Genomic DNA, 21,357 nt, shown 5'->3' on the forward strand with positions numbered 1-21,357 from the left:
CTAATAATGTGGGAACAGCTAAGCATTGTTAAAATAATTAGCGTACAAGAGCAGAAAATGTTTGATGCCATTGATAGATATGCATTCCACCTTCCAGAAAGTAAATACTGAAATTGTATGGGTCTGAAGAAGTGATACAGAATGAAGGAAAATTAGTATTTGCTAGAAAGAGTTAGGACAAGTATATGGATTAGCAGATGCCACTGTGGCTCATCTCTGTTAAGACCTCTGCAAAACTATATCTGATTCATCCATAGAACATTTGTAGGTTTGACTTCCAAGCATTCAAATAGCCTATAAAAATGGTTATCTATAGTGTTCGTCAAACGATGCTAATGATCATATTCACTGTGTTTTTTTCAGAAAATCTAATCAGCTGTACAAATACCTTCTTTATTCCAAATTTGAGTCATGAGAAAAATCATACATCAGTTGCTTCATACACGTGTACTGCATTGCACTCATTGATCTGGTCGTGGGTTTTTTTTTTTTATTTGTTTGTTGTTTTTAGTTTCTTTGGAGGGGGAATAGGGAATCTTCTTTTCTGGATAATATGAATCAGCAGGGCTGAGCTCTTCCCTAAAGATTTAACTACTAAGTAATAATGGAAGTCTACCACCTATTTTGCCATACTTGGGCAGTTATATTTTCAGAAGGATACTTTTCACTGTACTGCATATGAGATCAAATTGAAATTATGTTTTGGTGTCTTTGTTTCTATGCAAAACTTATCACCAAAGAGGATGTATTCGTGCCCAATATTAACTTAAAGGAAAAGGCAAAAATAGCACCTAATAGCAGTATACATTTGCACTGTACTTTAGATAGCCTAAATGCCAGCAACTGTACCATGGGAACAAAATTTGTCTATTACAATTTAATACCCCTCCTTCTTATGGTTTTATTATAATGAAGTACCATTATACAAGATGTTCAGTAATGCTGGTCTTTGAAACTGTTAAGTTTAGCATTCTAAACCTTTGCTCACTTTTTGTATTCTACTCTTGTTTTAAGTGCGAATCTCTATGTTCCGGACACAATGGCAACTGCCTGTTCATGGTGAAGCTGCCATCACAAAGGATCAGGGAGGTTCATATCACTATCTGTTGAGAAAGGATCAGCTGGAACCCTTTCAGATCCTGATGTGCAGGCATGCTTCAAAATCTGGTCCACCTGGTTTCTTACTTTAAAGTCTGGCTATTTTGTCTTTGCCTTGCTGCTTCATTAAAAAGGAGCAAAAGAATAGCTGGAACTAAATGGGCCCTACTTCACTTTCCTCCTGCTATAGTGTAGATTTAGCATTCCTGCTGATTGCCTCTGCCCACACTGCCTCTTGCCAGAAGGATGCAGATTGATGCCTGTCAGAAGAGCTCCGTCCTTTTGTCCTTGGCTACACCAGTTGCCTAATCCTATCAAACCATACCTTCTGGATTCCCAAACTGGATCTGTCTTGCAGAAGGAAACAAAAAAACCTATAAAATCATTCTACGTAACATCAGAAAAGGTGAATGCACTGGTGATCTTAGATATCTTTGGTGGTTTCAAATGAAAGAATTTTGAAGATAAAAGTTCAAGTAACACAAAAAACTAAGGTCTAGCTAGAAAAAAATGCTTTCAATAGACAGCCGTAAAACAAGAAAATACCAATTTCAGAAATGCTACAAAGTCTCTTGTGCTAGTCCTCTCCAGAGCTTTCCCTGAGAAGCTATTTGGCTGTAAGACTAAGAAGCTGGCACTACAGAAGGTGCTGTGGGTTTTGATATAGTGTTTATCTAGCCATAGGAAGTGGTAATGCAATGCAGTAGTGCTCAGCCTTCAAGAAACTGCTTCAAAGCCAAATGGAAGGAAAGAGAGGGGAAATAATGTTTAAAGAACTTTCTGTCCTGACTGGTTCTTGGAGGCTGCTTTTGTTTGGCTTCTTTACTCTTGGATGCATCAGTTTGAAATACTCTTCCTCCTCCTTTGCCCTGATAAGACTGTAGTTTCTCAGTTTGGGTCAAATATGGCAGAAGTTACGGAGCTGGAAGCCAGGTTACAGGCACAAAGCTGCAAATTGGACACTTCTCTTTAGGTATTTCATTGAATTTACATTCACACTGGAATACTTTCAGTCTGAGTCTTTATAACATGATAAAACACTTCATGAAACATAAACCCTGGAAAGTAAGCATAATCTTCCATATATGAATATGAATCTTATAATTTATTTAGAATTTATTTGGTTTTTCTCAGCATATGTCTACTTTGTCCTGGCAGATTTGGGTAGAAAGTTTCATGCTCATCCACACTGCCTACACACTGCCTTGCATCTGGGTTGAGACTGGGGTGCAAATGCAGGAAACTTATACAGGAGTTGGACATTAGCTGTACTCCCTGTTTTCTGCATTTTTAGGAAAATTCTCCTTGAGAGATGAGATACAATTTTAGTTCATTTTTAAGGCTAGAAGTCAGTGGACCAACGCAGTCATTTTCAAGGTTCCCATCACAGAGATGTTTTAGGTGAAAAATTAAAACCAAAATAGAAATTGTAAACCTTGCTGGTTCTGCTTATGCAGGGCAGCAGAAAGTGGAACAGCTAAAATAGCAGCAGCTTCCAACTGAAGCTGGAGTGGTGCCAGCATGCTGTTATTTTCCATAAGGCATGTTAAAAAGAGATGTATGTTTAATATGCTTGTGTTCAAAGATTTTTAAAAAGATGTAGGTTGGCTAAATGTAGGTGGTGTAGTTTTAGATTCAAACCTAGTAGGAAATGTGATTTTTTATGTACTTTCTCAGCTACCTCATAGCTACAGAAGCTGTTACTGTGAGCTGTGAGGCCTGGGGGCTGGGGCCAGACCAGGGAGGGAAAACTCACCGTGCCTCTTGGTAAATGTACCAAAGCCCATCATTCATCTGTCTGGCTATTCACATATTTAAAATGAAACCTTCATTTAAAGTCAAGTCAACTGCAGTTACCCTTGAAAGGTCATTTTTTATCTGTAATCTAACTGGAAATATAATTTAGGAATATTAGCTCAGTTCTTATTCTGTTGTTCAATTTCATCTGCAGATTCTCTATTTCTGTGCAGAAGCAGGGAAAACAGGTACATCTCTTACAGCTTTCCTACACATCTTGAGTTTGTGCTCAAGATCCAGTGTTAATGACACTTAGTATTAAGGGCTTTGATCTGCATTGCCAGGTGTACTGCATAGAGCCAGGACAGAGGCAGCTCAGGGAAGAAGACAGCAAGTAATTTAGGGCTGGGAGAGCTTTTACTCAGTACTCATCCCCTTCTTTTTCCTCTGCCTTCTGTTTTTGGTGTCCACCACAGACTTGTGGAAACCCTTATCCTCTGCCTTCTGGATGCTCCTAGCAATTGGTGTCGGTACTTCCTGGTCTGTACATACTAAGCATTGTGAATGTAAGCAGATTGAAGAACTATCTTCTTTGAAAATTTTTGGCATGTTTTTCCAGACTGACAGCCTTCCCAGAAATGGTTCTGTACGCTGCTTGCCATCAGTCGGTGGACTTTATGTCTCACTCCACACCTCACAGATACCAGAAGAGATCAATATCTCCTTTTTCACATTTCCAATGGCATCCTAGCTTACAGCTCGCTTCTTCAGCAATGTAGTGATAAGCAAGAAAGCTTTATCATAGTATGTCCAAGAAGTAAGCAACCCTAACAAAAAAGAAAAAGCATTTTTTGAGATTCATCATTGCTGGTTTCATCGGTACCTTTAATTCTGCTTGAATTTAGGCAGTAATTCTTGTGCATGCAGATTTCCTCCAAATTACTGATTCTTCCTTCTGCAGTGCTTTTTGTTCTGTTTTGTTTGTTTCTACAGCTGAAGATCACCTCAAAGCCACAAAGAGACTTGGCAGTCTGCATTTCCAGTGTTGTAGTGTTAATGTTGTTGCAGCCACAATGGGCTGCAGCATAAGCAATTTTTTTCAAAGTTTCCCTAAACATTATACACTTGTTAGTGGTTAAAATAAGATCTCACATGATGTGTGCGTTCTGGGAAAGATTTACACCTGTAAACCACAGTTGTGCAGGGTGGTCTTCTGAGATGCATCTCCTGTTCTCCTCAGGTGAAGTGTACTTGGATGCCCACAGTCCTCAGAGATTCATGACTATGTGGGTTATTGCTATTTCCCTCTATCCTTAGCTTTTCCCTTACTTATGGGAAAGCCTTTCCCTTACTTATGGGAAAGTATAAACGCAATTACAATTTCAGTTAATTGTTTCTGCATCTTTTGCTACAAGTAGATTATATAACTGATATTGTTTAACAAAGCAGTATTACAAAAGCATTAATGAAATGAATGTTCTATGTTTAAAAATATATTTTTGGACATCAGGTAAGTACTGGAAGTAAGTTTTATTTCAAAAGTGAGTCATGCTTTTTGTATATTAACTATTCAAAAATTCATGAATTTGCTGACTGTTTAAAATGAGAAAATGTTTAAAATGAGCATCTACACTGAATACACACTTAGAAAATGTCTTTTGTTTCTCTTTTTCAGACTTTTATAGTATTGAATAAAGGGAAGGCAATCTTCCGATTCAGTGCCACCTCCGCCCTGTACATTTTAACTCCATTCAATCCTCTTAGAAAAATAGCTATTAAAATTTTGGTACATTCATATCCTTTTTAATTTTGGTTCAAGAAAAAAAACTCATATCTCTACTTCATTGCAAATAGCAGTTTTTCATATGTTATTATTTTTTTTTTCCAGCATGCGAGTTATGGTAAGTTTCTATAAATACAAGGAAATTTGAATACACTATTTAAATACACTTGAATATATAATTGAAATGCACTATAGCTATCCTGTCAAATTTTGATACTTTAGCTGGAGAAATTTGCAGATGGATTTGAGAAATCACTGATCTCTGGATTTGTAAATCTTTTTCATGTTTTAAAAACAGTCTTGTTAATTTAAAGACAATTGAAATCTGCAGGAATACTTCAGAAAAGTTTCTCCAAATTAACGTTAATATTGTTACATGTTCCTGATTCTTTTTTTGTGCTATGCAGCCTATCCATAATAAAAGTTATATTTAGTAAAGAAAGCACTTTGTACTCATAAATTCCAGAAAAGCTCTCAATTTTAAAATTTTGCAATCTAATTAATGGCAAGCATCATAAGCCACTGCCAGAAAGCAGCAGCAGCAGCCCTGCAGACAGTTCGCAATGTCTTTGTATGTGCAAATGGTGGACAGATTAGGGGATCAGAGCTGATGATAGAAGCTGATGACCGTGCATGATGGAAGGTTTTAGTCTGGTATGTAGATTGGTGTCTGATGTTCGTAACAGTTGATGGACATTTCTAGAGTATGAGGCTTTTGTGCAACTTCTTGCACAACCCTAAGGTTGGGAAAAGCAGTCACCACATGGAAACTTTAGCATAACAGTAAAACATAGAGCAGTTACTCAAAGGCAGAAGTCTTATTTCTAGAGATTGCTGGGGCAATTTTCTAAATATTTGGATAAGAAGAATAAAATGGAGTGGCTGCTGATGACTCAGGAGATCTTTTCCTCTAAGCTCCCTCAAAGTTAAAGTAGTGAGAGAAGGAAAGGAAAGTGCCTGGAAAGGAGTTAGGGAGCAGCTGGGAGCAGTAAGGGAACTGACAGACCTGCATGCATCATGGTGATGATGGTGAGAAAATGTAGCCAGTACTGTCAGATTGAAGCTATTTTTATCTTAAATACAGAAGTGGGATTTTTGGTTTGTTTGCTTTATCTTAAATGGAAGGATAGGTTTGTGGGGTTTTTTTGTTTTTGTTTGTTTGTTTTTAATTCAGTACAATGCAAACACTGCAAGTATTAATGTGTTCAGTCACCTAGAATATTCCATAATGCATTTTAGGTTTTGGATACTTATATTTTGTCAAGGTTAGCTTATAAGAAAAAAAAAATAGGCAGTAATGTTGTTTACTCTTTTTACTGATCTAATGACTTTTACCAGTAAACTCTACTGCCCTGCTTTGAGGCAGCAGTTTAGCATTGTAGTCTCTGTAAAAGAACAGTGCCTTTTGCTTTCAGTGCAAAAGATGAGTTTTGAGCACAGTGAAACTGATGCATCTTGGAGGACCTCCGCATACGTGTCCTCTGAATTCCCTGAACCTCTGTGTATGGGGCTCCAATCACATGTGCCCAAACACACAATCAGATGTTGTTCACTGAGCAAGGAGTCAGTGTGTCTCTTCTAGAGCTCAGAGACTTCTGCTTTGTTCTTTCTTCACTGTTAGTACCTACTATAATAGCAGCCCCAAGAATTGGTAACATTATAAATTTCTCTGCTGACTCACCCCCTGGTATTCTGCCTGCTTGACTCAAGTCAAGATAGAGTGTTCATCTGAGAGGGCAACGCAAGAGTGATGGAGGATGGCCAGACTTTTGCAGTGAATGGAAAAGAATGGAAAGTTTAGAAGAGATGGAGAGTGAGCAGACAAAAATGCAGGCGACAATGGCTAGCGTTGCATGGTGCAAGGAGTATTAGAAAGGATCAAGGAGATGCATGAGAGAAAAAGTGGTACCTTGCAAAGTATCTCTATGCTAGCTAGCCTTTGAAAACTGAAATTAGTGTTATTCAGCATTACCTCACTACCAGGAGCTATCTGCAAAACCAATTAGCAGTGTGTTTTTTTTCTAATTTCCATCTTTCACAAAGTCCATGCAGGCAATAGGATGCTTCATCTGTTCCAGAAAGTGACTGGCTTGATGTTGTGCTGTGGCTCTAAATAAAATCCTTTTTGGTACAGGAAGAGTGTGAAAAAGAAGTCACTATATATCAGAATTGTTCACATATGTGTATAGTTAAATTATGTACAGAGTGAGCAATGTGCAAGGACCTACCTGTGGTCTTTGTTATTAATGATACAGAGCTGTAAACCCATAATGTACCACACAGAACTAAAAAAACTCAGCTCTACCAAAAAGGCATTTAACTTCTTTAACTGAAGCTACAATCATCTCCCAGCTTTATTCCTAAAATTCATAAGGATTCAGGATTTAGATTTTTGTAGATGCTTCATTTCCTACATAGCTGAAGGATCTAGAATAAAGAAGGGAGAGATCCTTCTGGCAAATTCAATCTGATGCACAGTGCTGATTTGCTTAGAGAAGGCAGTCTATCATGTCTATGAAAGGAGTTTTATAGGCCTTCAATCTGATTCCTCACTTCTGAACACTGGCCATTTTCATTTAACATTCTTTCAAAGTAGTTTTGTATGTGATATACATGCTGATAGAACTCTTTACCTAGCCCTATAAAAGACATGACAGCCTTTATGTTTCAGCATCAAACGTGTATTTAGCAGCAAGAATATTATCTGAGTGGATAGCGTTTATCCTACTGGCATTGATCAGATTTCTGCCATTTTTAAGAATATCCCCCAAATACTAGATATTTCTAGATATATCTAGAATATTACTATTCTAGATTAGCCTAATACTAACTGAATAATATAGATATTATTCAGAGTAATTATAACTGAGTAATATAGATATTACTAGAATATTACTAGATATATCTAGAAATACTAGAGTGCTATATCTCTAATCACATTTTATGTACTTTGTTTTATGAGACAATTGAAACTTCCAGGAGATATCCTTGTTTCTCAAATACCAAAATTAATTCTCTTTGGACAAGGAAATTTCTGATTTAAATAAATTCAGAATCTTGAATCTTGCCTGTGGACTGTACAGAGAAGCACCTTATAGGATAATAGTTAATTATTCTAAGCAAATAGCAGTGGTTTTTGCTATTCAGAGCGTGTATGACAACGTAATCCCCAAAATGAGTTGTCACTTTAATGAAAGATGTCGCTATATTTACTGCTTATTCAACAATTTAGATAAATGTCACCTATGGGAATGGGGCAGGTAAATCCTTCCCTGTGATTGAAATGTTAACTTGGAAATATATGCTCAAGTCTGAATGGTTCAGCAGCTTTAAGTAACGATCTGAATGCTAGCACAAATTTTCTGCAAAATTTAGGTTGAAATGTAACTTCTCCTCTTCCTCTTTCATTTACAGTGAAGGTGTTTTTTTTGTTTTTTTTTTTGTTGTTGTTGTTTTCTTTTGCATAAAAATATAACTCAAACCAAAAAATGCTGTCTACATTTTTTTTTAAATGAAATTAAAATTCCTGAGCTCTTACATGCAACTTCATTTGTAAACTGCTTTCTTTAGTTTGAACTATCTTCTGTACCAACACTTTTCATGCAAAATATTTTTAAGGAACTGAACATATAAAAAGATGACTAGAGGAAAAATTAAAGTCAAGTTAAACGTTTGGCATAAAGGTGTATGTAGTATTGCTTATTTTCTGCTGCCATCGTGTGGCTACTTTGGGTCAGGTTTTAGCCTGCACAATAAAAACGGCAATATTTTGCTGTACTTAAAATGTACAGTTGATGTGATATTGCTTGAACTGCTATTGTGATTTCCTTAACTATAATTTACATTATTCAGCATGCTTATTATGTGCACTATTTTGACCAACTGTGTGTTTATGACCATGAGTAACCCTCCGGACTGGACCAAGAATGTAGAGTAAGTTGCATATTTTACTTAAAGATAGTCATGCCTCTGACGTTTCCTCAATAAGTCAATATGCTTGTAACTGCAGTTGTGTGCTGGCTGGAACTATCATGAGATACTAATACTACTTCCTCTCTATATTATGTAGAAATGTTGGATAATTATTCAGATCTCCTTCTGGGAAAATATTTGGGTTGACAAAAATAAAAGTTATTTATGGATATTGTTGTACTTGGATCCCACTGGTTCTCTCTTATCTTCATAGTTTAGTGTCTACACCATGTGTTAATGCCACTACGTTAAGAGTAGAACCGTGGCTCTCTATTTGTAGATGCCAGTTAAAGACAGCGTATAAGCACATGTATTCTTAAACTGAAACTTAAGTGAATGCTTGTACTCTCCCTTTTCAAGAGTTAATACTGGGTGGATTAGATTTTAGTGGTTCTGACAGTATCTAGTATCTTATGCTCACAATGTTCTTGGATCACAGGAACGGATGTAGTATAATTTTAAACTGAGTGTCACTGATGATTTTTTAAAACGTTATTTATTTTATGGTTTTATTTCTTCAATTTATGCATAAGATCAATAATTCTGTATTTAATGCACGTGAATTCACAAATATATATGGTGAATATAAAGCATTTCAGAAGAAACTGCTTTTTACCACATTTCTTTTAAATGCAAGTATAGAATATTACTACTTATTTTGAAATTTCTGAATATCTGAAATTTTCCAGGTACACCTTCACTGGAATATATACGTTTGAGTCACTTATAAAAATTATTGCAAGGGGCTTTTGCTTAGAAGATTTTACTTTTCTTCGAGATCCATGGAACTGGCTCGATTTCACTGTCATTACCTTTGCGTAAGTTTTTGTTTTTTGCTTTTTCTTTGAAAGTGAAGGGCAAAAAGGGCATGAAATTAGTATCAATACATGCATATGAATACATATGAATTTCATCAAATGAAAATACTTCTATGAATTTACTTTGTCAAAAACAATTTTCACATTCTAATGTGAATATATTGATGTAAACATAAATACTGCAGAAGCCATTAGTTCAGTTAGTATTAGGCTAATTTCATGTCCTGCGTTTTTTTTCTCTGAGCAGAAAAGGAGCATCCCTTTGACTTCATTCCACAAACTTACCAATCTAGTCTAGATAAATTTTAGGCTTTCAAAGTTAAATCACTGTGATTCACTTCAGAGACGTTTAACTTAACTGAAGGCTCTGAAAGCATATTAATGCAAGGCAAACTGCAATGAAAGGTAAACCTCTGACTGTTGCTATTTAATTTTTTTGCTAAAAACGCCAAAGCGGTCTTGATGAAAGACCCAAGTAAGTAGCATAAACTTTGCCTAAATTCTGAATAACTGTGATTTAATCCTACAGGTATGTAACAGAATTTGTAAACCTAGGCAATGTTTCAGCTCTTCGAACTTTCAGAGTATTGAGAGCTTTGAAAACTATTTCTGTAATCCCAGGTAAGAAGTAACTGGTGTAAGGTGTTAGGCCCCTTGTACCTCCCAACTGTTCCTTTTTATCCTGTCATTGTGTTTGTGTGTGAACTCCCCTATTACAGATATGTGACAGAGTTTGTGGACCTGGGCAATGTCTCAGCGTTGAGAACATTCAGAGTTCTCCGAGCTTTGAAAACAATTTCAGTCATTCCAGGTGAGAGCTAGGTTAAACACTGAGGCTGACTGTTGTTCCACAGAGGCTATACTCACATTTTTGAAGCATAAGCCTTATTTCTTTCCACAAAGAAAAAAAAAAAAAAGCAGGAATTGGAAGATATCAGAATTCACTGAAATCTCTGATTCATTGCTTTTTAACATGAGCTCTTTCCTTTTGAAATCAGCCTTTGAGTTTAACAGATTCTTGCATGAGACATTGCAGTACACAGTGTGTGTGGTTTTCACCTTACGATGTCAAGCTTTCTTCTCCACATTCAATGAATATCAGTTACCCTGAAGTTTTCTTACCCATGTGTATTTTACCTACATGATGTTATGTGGTATTTGTTGTGAATCTTTGTGTCTTAAAAATAGAACTGTTTTAAATGTTGACTAAGTAATGAAGTTAATGGAATAAGATAATAAAGAATAGCATGGACATTGCATGGGGGATTTATTATCTTAAACTTCTGCGATTTTCCAAACCATCTCCAGTTTTATAGCATTAAATTTAACTGAATTTTTGTATAAACAGGCTCTTTACTTCTGTCTACTAATTCTAGTATGTTATAAAACTGTTAATAGCAAAGGTTTGGGGCAAGAGGTATTGACAAACGAAAAGAAAGAAGACTTTTCTGTGAGATTCATGTATAGCATGAATAACAAAGTCACTTGTTTTAGTACTAAAACAAGTATTTTGAAATATATGCAACTCATTCCATTTACAGTTTCAAGTGAACATATACTTCAGCTTTTTATTCATTTTCACAAGTGAAAAAGCTCTTCACAAAGTGTTATTTCACAGACATTACATTTATTTGGGCTTCTGCATGAAATCTATAACTTTACTGGGAGATACTGTCATTTTTTATGCTTTAAAAATCTTTTGAACACCAGAATAAAAATTCCTTTACATTTTCAGGCTTGAAGACTATTGTGGGAGCCCTAATTCAGTCTGTGAAGAAGCTCTCGGATGTTATGATCCTGACTGTGTTTTGTCTGAGTGTATTTGCACTAATAGGGCTGCAGCTGTTCATGGGCAACTTGAGGAATAAATGTCTGCAGTGGCCTCCAGAAAATTTCACTCTGGAAACAAATATCACTTCCGAGCTCAACAGCACCATTGGTGAAAATGGTACACTGGTTAATTCAACAGTGACTCCATTTGACTGGAAGGGGTACATTGAGGATGAAAGTAAGTATTGTCAGCATAATTGTTATTAAAATGTTCTACAGATGGCTCTGTTCTTAAGATATATTCCACAGCATGTTTATCAAAGTCTATCCTGTCATTTCTGACAGATGTCAGAGACTTCTGACTTCCACTGAGGGAATCCAGTAAAGAAGTGCTCAGAATTATCACCACATATCCATTCTTGTGCTTCACCATTCCCACAATTAGAAAAGTTTATTTATGGTATGACATAACTTTATGTTGAAATTTAAGCTTATTGTTCTTATCAGCTTCACCACAGGCCTGAAAAACAAATTATTCCCCAACATTAGTCAATGTCTCAGAGATATTTAGAGACTGCACTCAAGTTACCATGCTCTGTTCTCTTCATGTTCAGTCTTTTTTCCATCACATTTTTTTCTCTGAGGATTTATTTCCTAGATCTAGGTGTCTCTTCTGGATTCTTTCTTGCTCATGAACATTCTTCTTATGGTGCAGAAGCCGCATCCAAGCATGTCACTTCCCTGTGAGGCCTGCTGGTTGGGTTAAGCTGGCAAGAGGCTGTTTAGAAGGACTGTGCTGCAGCATAGTAACTTGTGCTTTATATATCCTCCACTAGTGCTTGCCTTTGTTTACAAATCTAACATCATTAAATCAAGTTCAGCTTGTGATCTGCCTGCCTCCTGAATCTTTTACAGACATTAACCTCATTAGGATTTCACTTTGTATTTGCACAGTTCATTGTTCCAGCCTGAACAGCACCCTGTTTTCTCTGACCACCTTTGTGACTCTCCTGTATCCTTTAAATTGTAGTGATTTCCTCAGACTCACCTGTCACCCTTATGAGATCGGTATCGTTCAAAAGTTTGACAAGATCATATTAGTTAAAATCTTGAATAGTACTGATCTCAGACAAGTCTCCTCAGAACTCATTTTGATGCCTCTTTCCATTTTGATCATTTCCCATCATATGATTTTCCAAGCTGATAACAGATAGTTTGGCAAACTGAAAATAAACAAACAAGTGTATTTCAATGCAGTTAAATGTGAGATTGCAAACCTCAGATCCTTGTTTTAAATATCAGTGCTGAACAATTTGTAGCAGGACAGGTTCACATTCATGAAGACTGTAGTCAGTGGCATACGTCATCTCTAACAACGAAAGAACTGAAAGGAAGAAGGAAAAGTGAGAGGAAAGGGAAAATTGATAATAGTAGTTAGCTGTGAGAAAGTGCTGGGGTCCCCAGGTGAGTTTCGTCCCCTGAGTGTTCTTTCCAGTACAGCAGGTGATTGCCCCATACTACTTTTCCCATAGTAACCATATATTTTTCATTAGAGTCTGCTCATACTCCCTGTGGGTTTTTCATGGTTACAAAGCTATTAGCACTAATTGGAACATGCTTTGATCAGGGTGGATTCTGCATGGCCAGTTGGATTTTAAGCTTATACATGCATGCTATAATGTGACCTAATACAAATCAAAAGCTACAGTGAATAAGTAGGAAAAGGCTGGATGGGGAAGGGCATAATTCTCACACTGAGGACAATTCCTTTCATGAGCACCTGCTGTAGCAACACTGTATTTGCAGATATAACACCACGAGAATAAGATCACATGAAAAACAGGAGAACAAGGGAAAAATAGTGCCACAGAGGCACTGCAAAGCACTGTCACAGCAGCTTGCGTGAAAGGTTGCAGAGCTGCAACTGAGAGGCAAGATGTAGAAATGTGATTAGAAGGTCCTTAGCAAGGCACCTAAGGCACTTTGGAGCAGACAGGACTCCAACAAATTAAGGCTAAATCTCTGCAGTTAAAAGCTAAATGGTATCCTGTTCACATAAATAAATTATTGACTAGGAAGGCAGTATTACCCCCATATTCAGCACCACTGCAGTTGCTACTGGAATACTATAAAAAGTTCAATTTAGATGGAATGTTGAAAAAATGGAGGATGTGCAGAAAAGAGTACAGTGATTTAAAGGGCTAGAAAACATGCCTTATACCTGCCTTATAGATAGGGCAGGAGCTCAACCTACTTAGCATATCAAAGAGAAGGTTTTAAGGGGTGATTTGATCACAGTTAAGAAAAACCTCATGGTGAACAGATATTTTATCACAGACATATCTTTGATCTCACAGGCAAAGATATAACAGGTTCAATAGCTGTACGTCAAAGACAGGCGGTTTTCAAATAGAAGTAATTCTAACCATGATCATGCAACTGATCAATTACTGTGATTGATTTCCATCTAAATTTCTTAAATTAGGATATAATCTTCTTGTGAAACTCACTTTATTTGAACTCATGAATTCAGAGAGGTCCCATTCTGTAGTGTACAGCTAAGATTAAGCAAGGGAGACTACATGTTTCAAGGTCAAACTTCTTTGTCTCTTTTAACAAAGAATCTATAAACTGATTTCATTTGGCTTCAGGGAGACCTGAAGTCCCTTGAAAAATCATGCTGCATTAGTTACAGAAAATACTTTAATGAATGGCTCCTTCAACCTGTGGTGTTATTTACATAGGAGTTCATATTTGTTATGAAATTATGAATCTTATTATGCAGCTAATAAGGTTTTCCTTGCTTACAGGCAGTTTCACAGAAAAAAGATATTGCATCTTCCTGTTGCATCTTCCTGTTCTTTTTCCAGGTTGGCTACTGGGATACAGAAGTGGTTCTTAAACTAGTTGTTTTACAGGAGAGTAAGAAAGGTCTTAGCTGGAACTCAGAGCAGTACAATGGTTCTGTCTAGTAGAAATTATAATAGTTTTAAATGGCTAATAGTTGTGTATATTACACACACAAAAAAGCATATAAGCCATAGGTTTTCCTCTGAGCTCAGTTTTAGGAATACCATTTGAGAGACTTAATGTAAGCACTGGTGGCATGAGTGAGCCAAGTACTCTTTTCCCATGTCCTGAGATATCAAATCTGATGAAATTAATGGTAGATCTATTTATCTCGTCAAGTCTTTCATTCTTTCATTCTTTTAAGAGTTTTCTGGGAAGTAAGTATTGCACTGACTGACCAAAGACACTTTTCAGTTATTAATTATTGTTTCCTGATACACATTATGTGTTTCAAGGTATGCTGTGGTACACAGCAGGTAAGCTGTCAGAGCAATTCTGAAATCCGTCATTGCTTCTTATAGAATTATTCAAGTGATGCTTGCATTATATACTCTTCTGCTGAACTAATCAGCTCAAGAACGTGAGATCAAAATGTCTTGGCTTAGCAAAATCTTTAGGGATATCTCTGTGCCAGCACTGTTCTTTCTTTCCTTGTAATTGAGTTCAAATATCTATTCTCTCTTTGCCTCTTTCTTTTAGTGCTCTCTCAGTACTTTTAGTTTCTTAAATAAAGATGTTTATTTCATCTTAAACATATTGCCAGTGAGTCTTCTATGAAGTAGATGGAAGCAGCCTAAAAGAAATAAATGGGCTAATCAGGTAGGTGCTGAACTCTCAGAGACCAAGTCTGGTAGAGAAGACAAGTCATCTCCTCAGTTGCTTGAAAGGATTAAGAAGAAGATGCAGTCAGCAATTAGTAGATACACATAACATTTGCCTGGCATCTGGCAGAATGGAATCTCAGGGCCAGCCCGGGTGCTTTTCTAGATGTCCATCTTTGTTGGACAAAGAGGAGTTTGGTAATGCTGGCCCACAACACATGGGTTTGTCTCTTCCTAGTGTTGCAAATGCTTCTTAAGTATACTTTCTGCTTATCTGATGCCAGATGATCTTGCAAGAGCTGCAAGTCTCCTGCTTTCCTTTGTGCTGGGATTCACAGAGGTTTCATCCTTGTCCTGTCACTGAGAGAGGGCTTCTCCCTCCTGAACACATCACTAACTGATGATTTTCCTCACATGTGCTCACAACTACTTGCTTATGAAGCACAGACTTTTCTTCAATCTGCGTGAAACATCTCAGTGTCTGTATCATGAAATAACAGTTATGCTCAGTCATTACCCTAAATTTACCCAGACAACTGTACATTCACTTGAAGTGAAGTACTTGCGTGTCAGGGAATTTTTCCACATTTCCTAGCAAAAAAAAAAAGGGGGGGGGGACACCAACCATGTGCTTTGGATGTAGTGAGAGTCTTTTCACATTACATTAGCAAAATACCATTGTGAATTTTGCATTTAGTTAGGGGCATGTACTTATACAGTTCTGTTCAGCTTGTGTTGTTAGAAGAATTTTCCTGTCATGACAATATTTTGAGCATTTGTATCTGCCATCCTGCATAACGTGGTTGTATCAGAGTATACAGAGAAAGCCTGGTGGCTGTTGCCTGGGGAGCTGGCAGGGCAGCAGGCTTCACAGTACATCTTGTCTAAAGCTTTCACACCAGTCTTCTTTTAGTGGTTTGGTTCAACTGCTGCAGTGCTGTTCACGAATGACTGCCCTATGTATACTTGATCAGGTCAGGTTTGTGTTCTTCCCAACCAGCTGTTAAGCTCCAACGTGTTTTAATCATGATTAGCTGACATCATGCAGAATAAGGTTTCTTTCACATGGGTCAGCTGTGGTCAGCATCAAGCCAGCTAACTTTCCTTCTTGCAGGTCAGCACAGTACAATTCTGCAACACATGCCAACCTAACACGACAGCAGCAGCACGCAGGAGACTGTACTCTGTATGCCTGAGTAGATACTGAAACCGAGCCTTTCACAGTGTCAAACACAATCTATGTGCAGCTGACAACCTATGGGCTACCTCCTGTGGCCAGCAACATGCTATGCCCATGACTGGTGGCACCTCCTCAAACCCAGTACTCAGTGGTAACATTCTTCAAGTTTGTTTCTGTACCAGCCAGCCTTCACCAGCACAGTGTGTGCAGCCACAGCCAAGTCTGAGCTCAGCTGTGCTGGTAGCACCTCAGATGAGGCCATTTTAAGGAGACTAGCAGGCCAGGTCTGTGGAGCAGAAGGTCAGTGGGAGCTTTAATTCTCCTCAGGAAGCAAAAAAGAAACACTTCAGAAGTGCAGCAGCTGCAGAAGTGCTACTGTAGAAGTCTGCTTTGAGGGGAAAAAAACAAATTCAAGGATATAGTGAATGTGCATCTTAATAGGCACAACTTTTTGCTCATCATCTCTTTATTCTTCTAAGAACAGTCAGGTCAGTGTTGTTGCTGTCTAAACCATCTAAAAAGCCCTTTAAATTCAGGATTACTAGACAGCTTTTGAGATGGTTAGTTACAGGGTAATTTGGTGGAATCTACCCATTATTTCTTTCTTAAGGTTATAAATAATTTCATCATATATACCTCTGAAACTCTATCTATGCAGGTGAACATTGCAGTTATTCAATTTAGATAGATACCAAACTGTATACCAATCATCAGTCTCACTGCAGACTGTGAGTGTCCATAGTAGTGAGAGCCCTTGGCAGCCAGATGATTTTTGCAGAGTTCACTTATCATAGAATCATTAAGGCTCAAAAGGCCATTAAGATCATCTAGTCTAACCATCAGCCCGTTCCTGTGACCTCTAATCCATGTCCCTCAGTGCCACATCTACTCTTTTCTTGAAAACCTCCAGGGACAGTGAGTCCCTGGTCAGCCTGTTCCAATACTTCAGGACTCTTTCAGGGAATAAATTTTTCGTAATATCCAACCTGAACCTCTCCTGGTTCAACTTGAGGCCATTCCCTCTCATCTTATTGCTGTTACCTTGGAAAAGAGTCTGAACCCCTCCTCTCAGCATCCTCTCAGGTTGTTGCAGAGAGTGACAAGATATCCCCTGAGCTTCCTCTTCTCCAGACTGAACAATCCCAGTTCCCTCAGCCACTCCCCATAAGACTTGTGCTCCAGATCCTTCACAGCTTCATTGCCCTTCTCTGGGCGTGCTCTAGGGCCTCAATATCATTCTTGTAGCGAGGGAGATATGAGATAACTGCCACAAGTGTTGGTAAGTGGCCAACTGGAACTCTTGTCAATGCTGATTAGAAAGTTTCCCTCCTTAAAACAAATTATCCGCACCTTTCTTTTTTCAGCTACACTTTAATTGTAAGTGTACAATATAATGTCTTAAGTTTTTATTTAGTTCAGTGATCAGTCTGAAAGGAGAAAGGTACAATTCATTTACATCCAGTAGCATTCTTTGGGATTTTTAGTATATTTTGGCATTTTAACAGTAAGGTGAGAGATGGCTCTTAATGCTATTTGTGGTGGCATTTACTCCAAAGTTACACTCCTGCTGAAAAAAATGCTAATACTTGTTTAAAAATGTATCTAAAATCATCTTATTACTTATAGATCTGGACTATTTGTTTCAGAGAGCTGTTGTTAAAAACAAAAAATAAACAACAAACCCACACATAAATATTCAGAATGTTATTAATGTTTTGGAAATTCTTTCCTAAACAGGTCATTTTTATTTTCTGGAAGGGCAAAGTGATGCTCTCCTTTGTGGAAACAGTTCTGATGCTGGGTAAGGCCAATTTTTGTGAGATTTTTTCACAATGTATAAATTAGATCCATCTTAAGATGTACATAATACATTTCTAGTGACTACATTCTTTCACATAAGAAGTGATGTTAGGATTTTACACTGGGATTGAGTTCCTGATCCCATTGGCATCGTTGTACACCATTGAGCTCAGTGAACTGTTTAATGAGATTAGTATTTGCATGGCTGAATTGGTAATTTGCAATTAACATAGTTACTGCTGGGTATGAGAAGCAACAGATGGCACAGCTAGAAAACTCCCGCTATGTTCCAGTTCCCACTGCATGTAGGAATACTATCACATTCAAGAGCAGATAGTAGTTTTCACATTGACAGTAGTTACAGCATTAATAATTAAAGAAATTATTTGAATTATGTTTTAGAAGTTTAGATTAAGCTTTTCACAGTTAGTTTTTATTTGTGCTTTTCCTGCATAATTTTTTAGCATTCTTTAAAAATTCTCAATTAAAAATCACAACTTCTAGTGTTTCTAGTCTGATTAACCAAAGAAAAATACACTTTTTGATTCTAATCTTCTGGATGTTCCAATTGATAATACTAAAATAACCATATAAGATAACACCCAGTTTGTCTTTGCAGGCAGTGCCCAGAAGGTTACACGTGTGTGAAAGCTGGTAGAAACCCCAATTATGGCTACACAAGTTTTGACACTTTCAGCTGGGCTTTCTTGTCACTGTTTCGTTTGATGACCCAAGACTTCTGGGAAAATCTTTATCAACTGGTGAGAATTTTGTTATGGGTAATAGACTAAACATGTTTTTTCCTGTAATGCAAGAGGTCTAAAATCAGTTATGTTATCTTACTTTTCAAAGTATGAGAAATGGAACTTTGTTTACCTATTCTTGCTTATGAATGCATTCTTATTTCCAGACACTACGTGCTGCTGGGAAAACATACATGATATTTTTCGTTTTGGTGATTTTTCTGGGCTCGTTCTATCTGATCAACTTGATCCTGGCTGTGGTTGCCATGGCCTATGAAGAGCAGAACCAAGCAACCCTTGAAGAAGCAGAGCAGAAAGAGGCAGAATTTCAACAAATGCTGGAACAGCTAAAGAAACAGCAAGAAGCAGCTCAGGTATAATTTATGGCTTTATAATGCAAAAGCGCATAATAGCAATTTTTCTAGTGATACTCAAATCCCATTTTTTGAATTTGGAGGTAAAAACCACCGTGCTGGACTTTCATTATCAGAGTTAGCTCAGAGATTTTCTCTTTTGCATTGTACTGAGAACAGCTGAGGCATAATCAAGAATGTTCAGAACCAGGAATATATTGTTTATTATGTTTTTCTTCAGTCTGAAGTCATCAGTATCATTTGTAAGTGACTTCAGGGATGAGGGGAACTAAAAATTCTGTAGTAGTAAAATTTAACGGTTTTGATGTCATGGTTTGCTGAGTGACATGAATTCCTTCTGTGATGTGACAGGCAGCAGCGGTGGCAGCGGTGGCAGTTACAGCATCCGCAGAGTCCAGGGAACCCAGCGCTGCGGGAGGAGCAGGTGGGCTTTCAGAAAGTTCCTCAGAGGCTTCCAAATTGAGCTCAAAGAGTGCCAAAGAGAGGAGAAATAGAAGGAAAAAAAGAAAACAGAAAGAACAGTCTGGAGGAGAGGAAAAAGATGAAGATGAATTTCACAAGTCTGAATCAGAAGACAGCATCAGAAGAAAAGGTTTCCGGTTATCTATTGAAGGCAATAGACTGACATATGAAAAGAAATACTCTTCTCCACATCAGGTATTGCATATAGTTATTTTTAGTAGAAGCATATATTAGAGCATCGCAGGCTGTTACAAAACAAGTTTTGTCTTCCTGGTACAGTAATGTGAACCTACTGCTTAAAGACAAGCAACAGGGATTTTCATTAAACTTTCTTACTGTTGTTTGTGCCTGACAGAAAGTGCTGTAGGTGCTAGGCTGTCTTGTAAAAAAAGACAAAACATCAGAGTGAAACTTAACCTCGTAGAGCTGTTCTTGTAAAACCATTGTTAAAAAATTATCTTAAAGATATTCTTCAGCTGATTCAGTTAGCTTCTTAGAGTGATTATATGTTATCTGTTCTTATTAAAATGTTATAGTGTTTTTCCATTATGATAGCCTTACATTTTCCTCCTGCTTCGATGATGTTGGAGGTTGGTTCAATATGTGAAGGATGCTGCATATATGAAAAAACATGCATATTTATAATCCATTTTTCCTAGATGGATATTGTGCTATTTTAGCAGACATTAGGAGCAAATAGTGCTCAAAACTGGTTTTGTCTTAAGAATCCATGAGCACAGGTATTTCTTCTTGCAAAATATGGTCGAGAGCGTTCAAAATATTCACAGTAGTATTAACTTCTGGTAAAAGAAAATCTTATGTAAGGAAAAAAAACTGAAAAAGCTATTTGATACTAATGGCAATGCTAAGTTTGAAGTTTTTAGTTAATAATTACAAATTTTGTTTGCCTACAGTCTTTGCTGAGCATTCGTGGCTCCCTGTTTTCCCCAAGGCGCAACAGCAGAACCAGTCTTTTCAGCTTCAGAGGTAGAGCAAAGGATATAGGATCTGAAAATGACTTTGCTGATGATGAGCACAGCACTTTTGAAGACAATGATAGCAGAAGAGATTCTCTCTTTGTGCCGCGCAGACACGGTGAACGGCGCAACAGTAACATTAGTCAGGCCAGTAGGTCATCCAGGATGCTGGCAGTGTTTCCAGTGAATGGGAAGATGCACAGCACTGTGGATTGCAATGGGGTGGTTTCCCTGGTTGGTGGACCATCTGTTCCTACATCGCCTGTTGGACAGCTTCTGCCAGAGGTGATAATAGATAAACCAGCTACTGATGACAATGTAAGAAAGTTTTAAACAGCTTAGGCATCATGGCCTTTTCTTACTGCACCAGCCAGTGTTACCTACAGAATGGAATCCTTGGCAATGCTTCCTGGTTGGTCAAGCTGTGAATGCTCCTGCATCTTGTAAAATCTTTAATAATTTAAACAGATAAGATAGGTTTGCAACATAAGCATTTACTTACTAATATTCTCATAACTAACAAATGCAATTTGCAGTTTCCACATAGTAAAATATTAACTTACTTATACATCCACAAAAGCACCATACTGTATTACCAGGCCATGCATTCATTTTGCTGCTATAAATGTCTGTCTGGTTATGGTCCACAAAATCAAAGTTACGATACAGTTGAAAACAGTATACAAAGATGTTATCATATGTCTGCAATCAAACTGCTATTACCACTGTATCAAAATTAGCATTATTGGTTAATTTTGATAATATACAATTCTATATCAGACCCACTAAAAATGTAAGGAAGTAGTCAGTTCTTTATTACCATTTGTTTCTCATTTCTGTATGCTTCCATCCTTTGCTGGTGGAGTTCTATAGTATAAACACATAGTTAATTGGAAGATTGCATTTCTGCACATACTACCAAAAATACCAATTATAAATGTCTGTGTGAACATATTTGCAGCACATATTGCT

At 37.3% G+C, this 21,357-nt stretch overlaps 1 protein-coding gene across 13 annotated transcripts in view; it reads left to right on the forward strand.

Moving 5' to 3' along the window:
- SCN1A (sodium voltage-gated channel alpha subunit 1) overlaps positions 1 to 21,357 on the forward strand; it is a 110,530-nt gene that overhangs the window by 52,075 nt on the left and 37,098 nt on the right. For 8 of the 13 annotated variants that reach the window (XM_046944097.1, XM_046944098.1, XM_046944100.1 and 5 more), the window contains 10 exons: positions 4,511 to 4,629; positions 8,462 to 8,551; positions 9,280 to 9,408; positions 10,128 to 10,219; positions 11,144 to 11,416; positions 17,767 to 17,830; positions 18,449 to 18,590; positions 18,740 to 18,946; positions 19,298 to 19,603; positions 20,323 to 20,703. In XM_046944097.1, the coding sequence (XP_046800053.1) occupies positions 4,511 to 4,629; positions 8,462 to 8,551; positions 9,280 to 9,408; positions 10,128 to 10,219; positions 11,144 to 11,416; positions 17,767 to 17,830; positions 18,449 to 18,590; positions 18,740 to 18,946; positions 19,298 to 19,603; positions 20,323 to 20,703 (1,803 nt within the window). Of the gene's footprint in view, positions 1 to 4,510; positions 4,630 to 8,461; positions 8,552 to 9,279; positions 9,409 to 9,698; positions 9,814 to 9,937; positions 10,030 to 10,127; positions 10,220 to 11,143; positions 11,417 to 17,766; positions 17,831 to 18,448; positions 18,591 to 18,739; positions 18,947 to 19,297; positions 19,604 to 20,322; positions 20,704 to 21,357 lie in introns of those variants that run through there. The other 5 variants (XM_004942779.5, XM_003641587.6, XM_001233838.6 and 2 more) reach the window with 5 other exon arrangements.

Source organism: Gallus gallus, chromosome 7 (assembly GCF_016699485.2).
Source record: "Gallus gallus isolate bGalGal1 chromosome 7, bGalGal1.mat.broiler.GRCg7b, whole genome shotgun sequence".
In the NCBI taxonomy this organism is placed as follows: domain Eukaryota; kingdom Metazoa; phylum Chordata; class Aves; order Galliformes; family Phasianidae; genus Gallus; species Gallus gallus.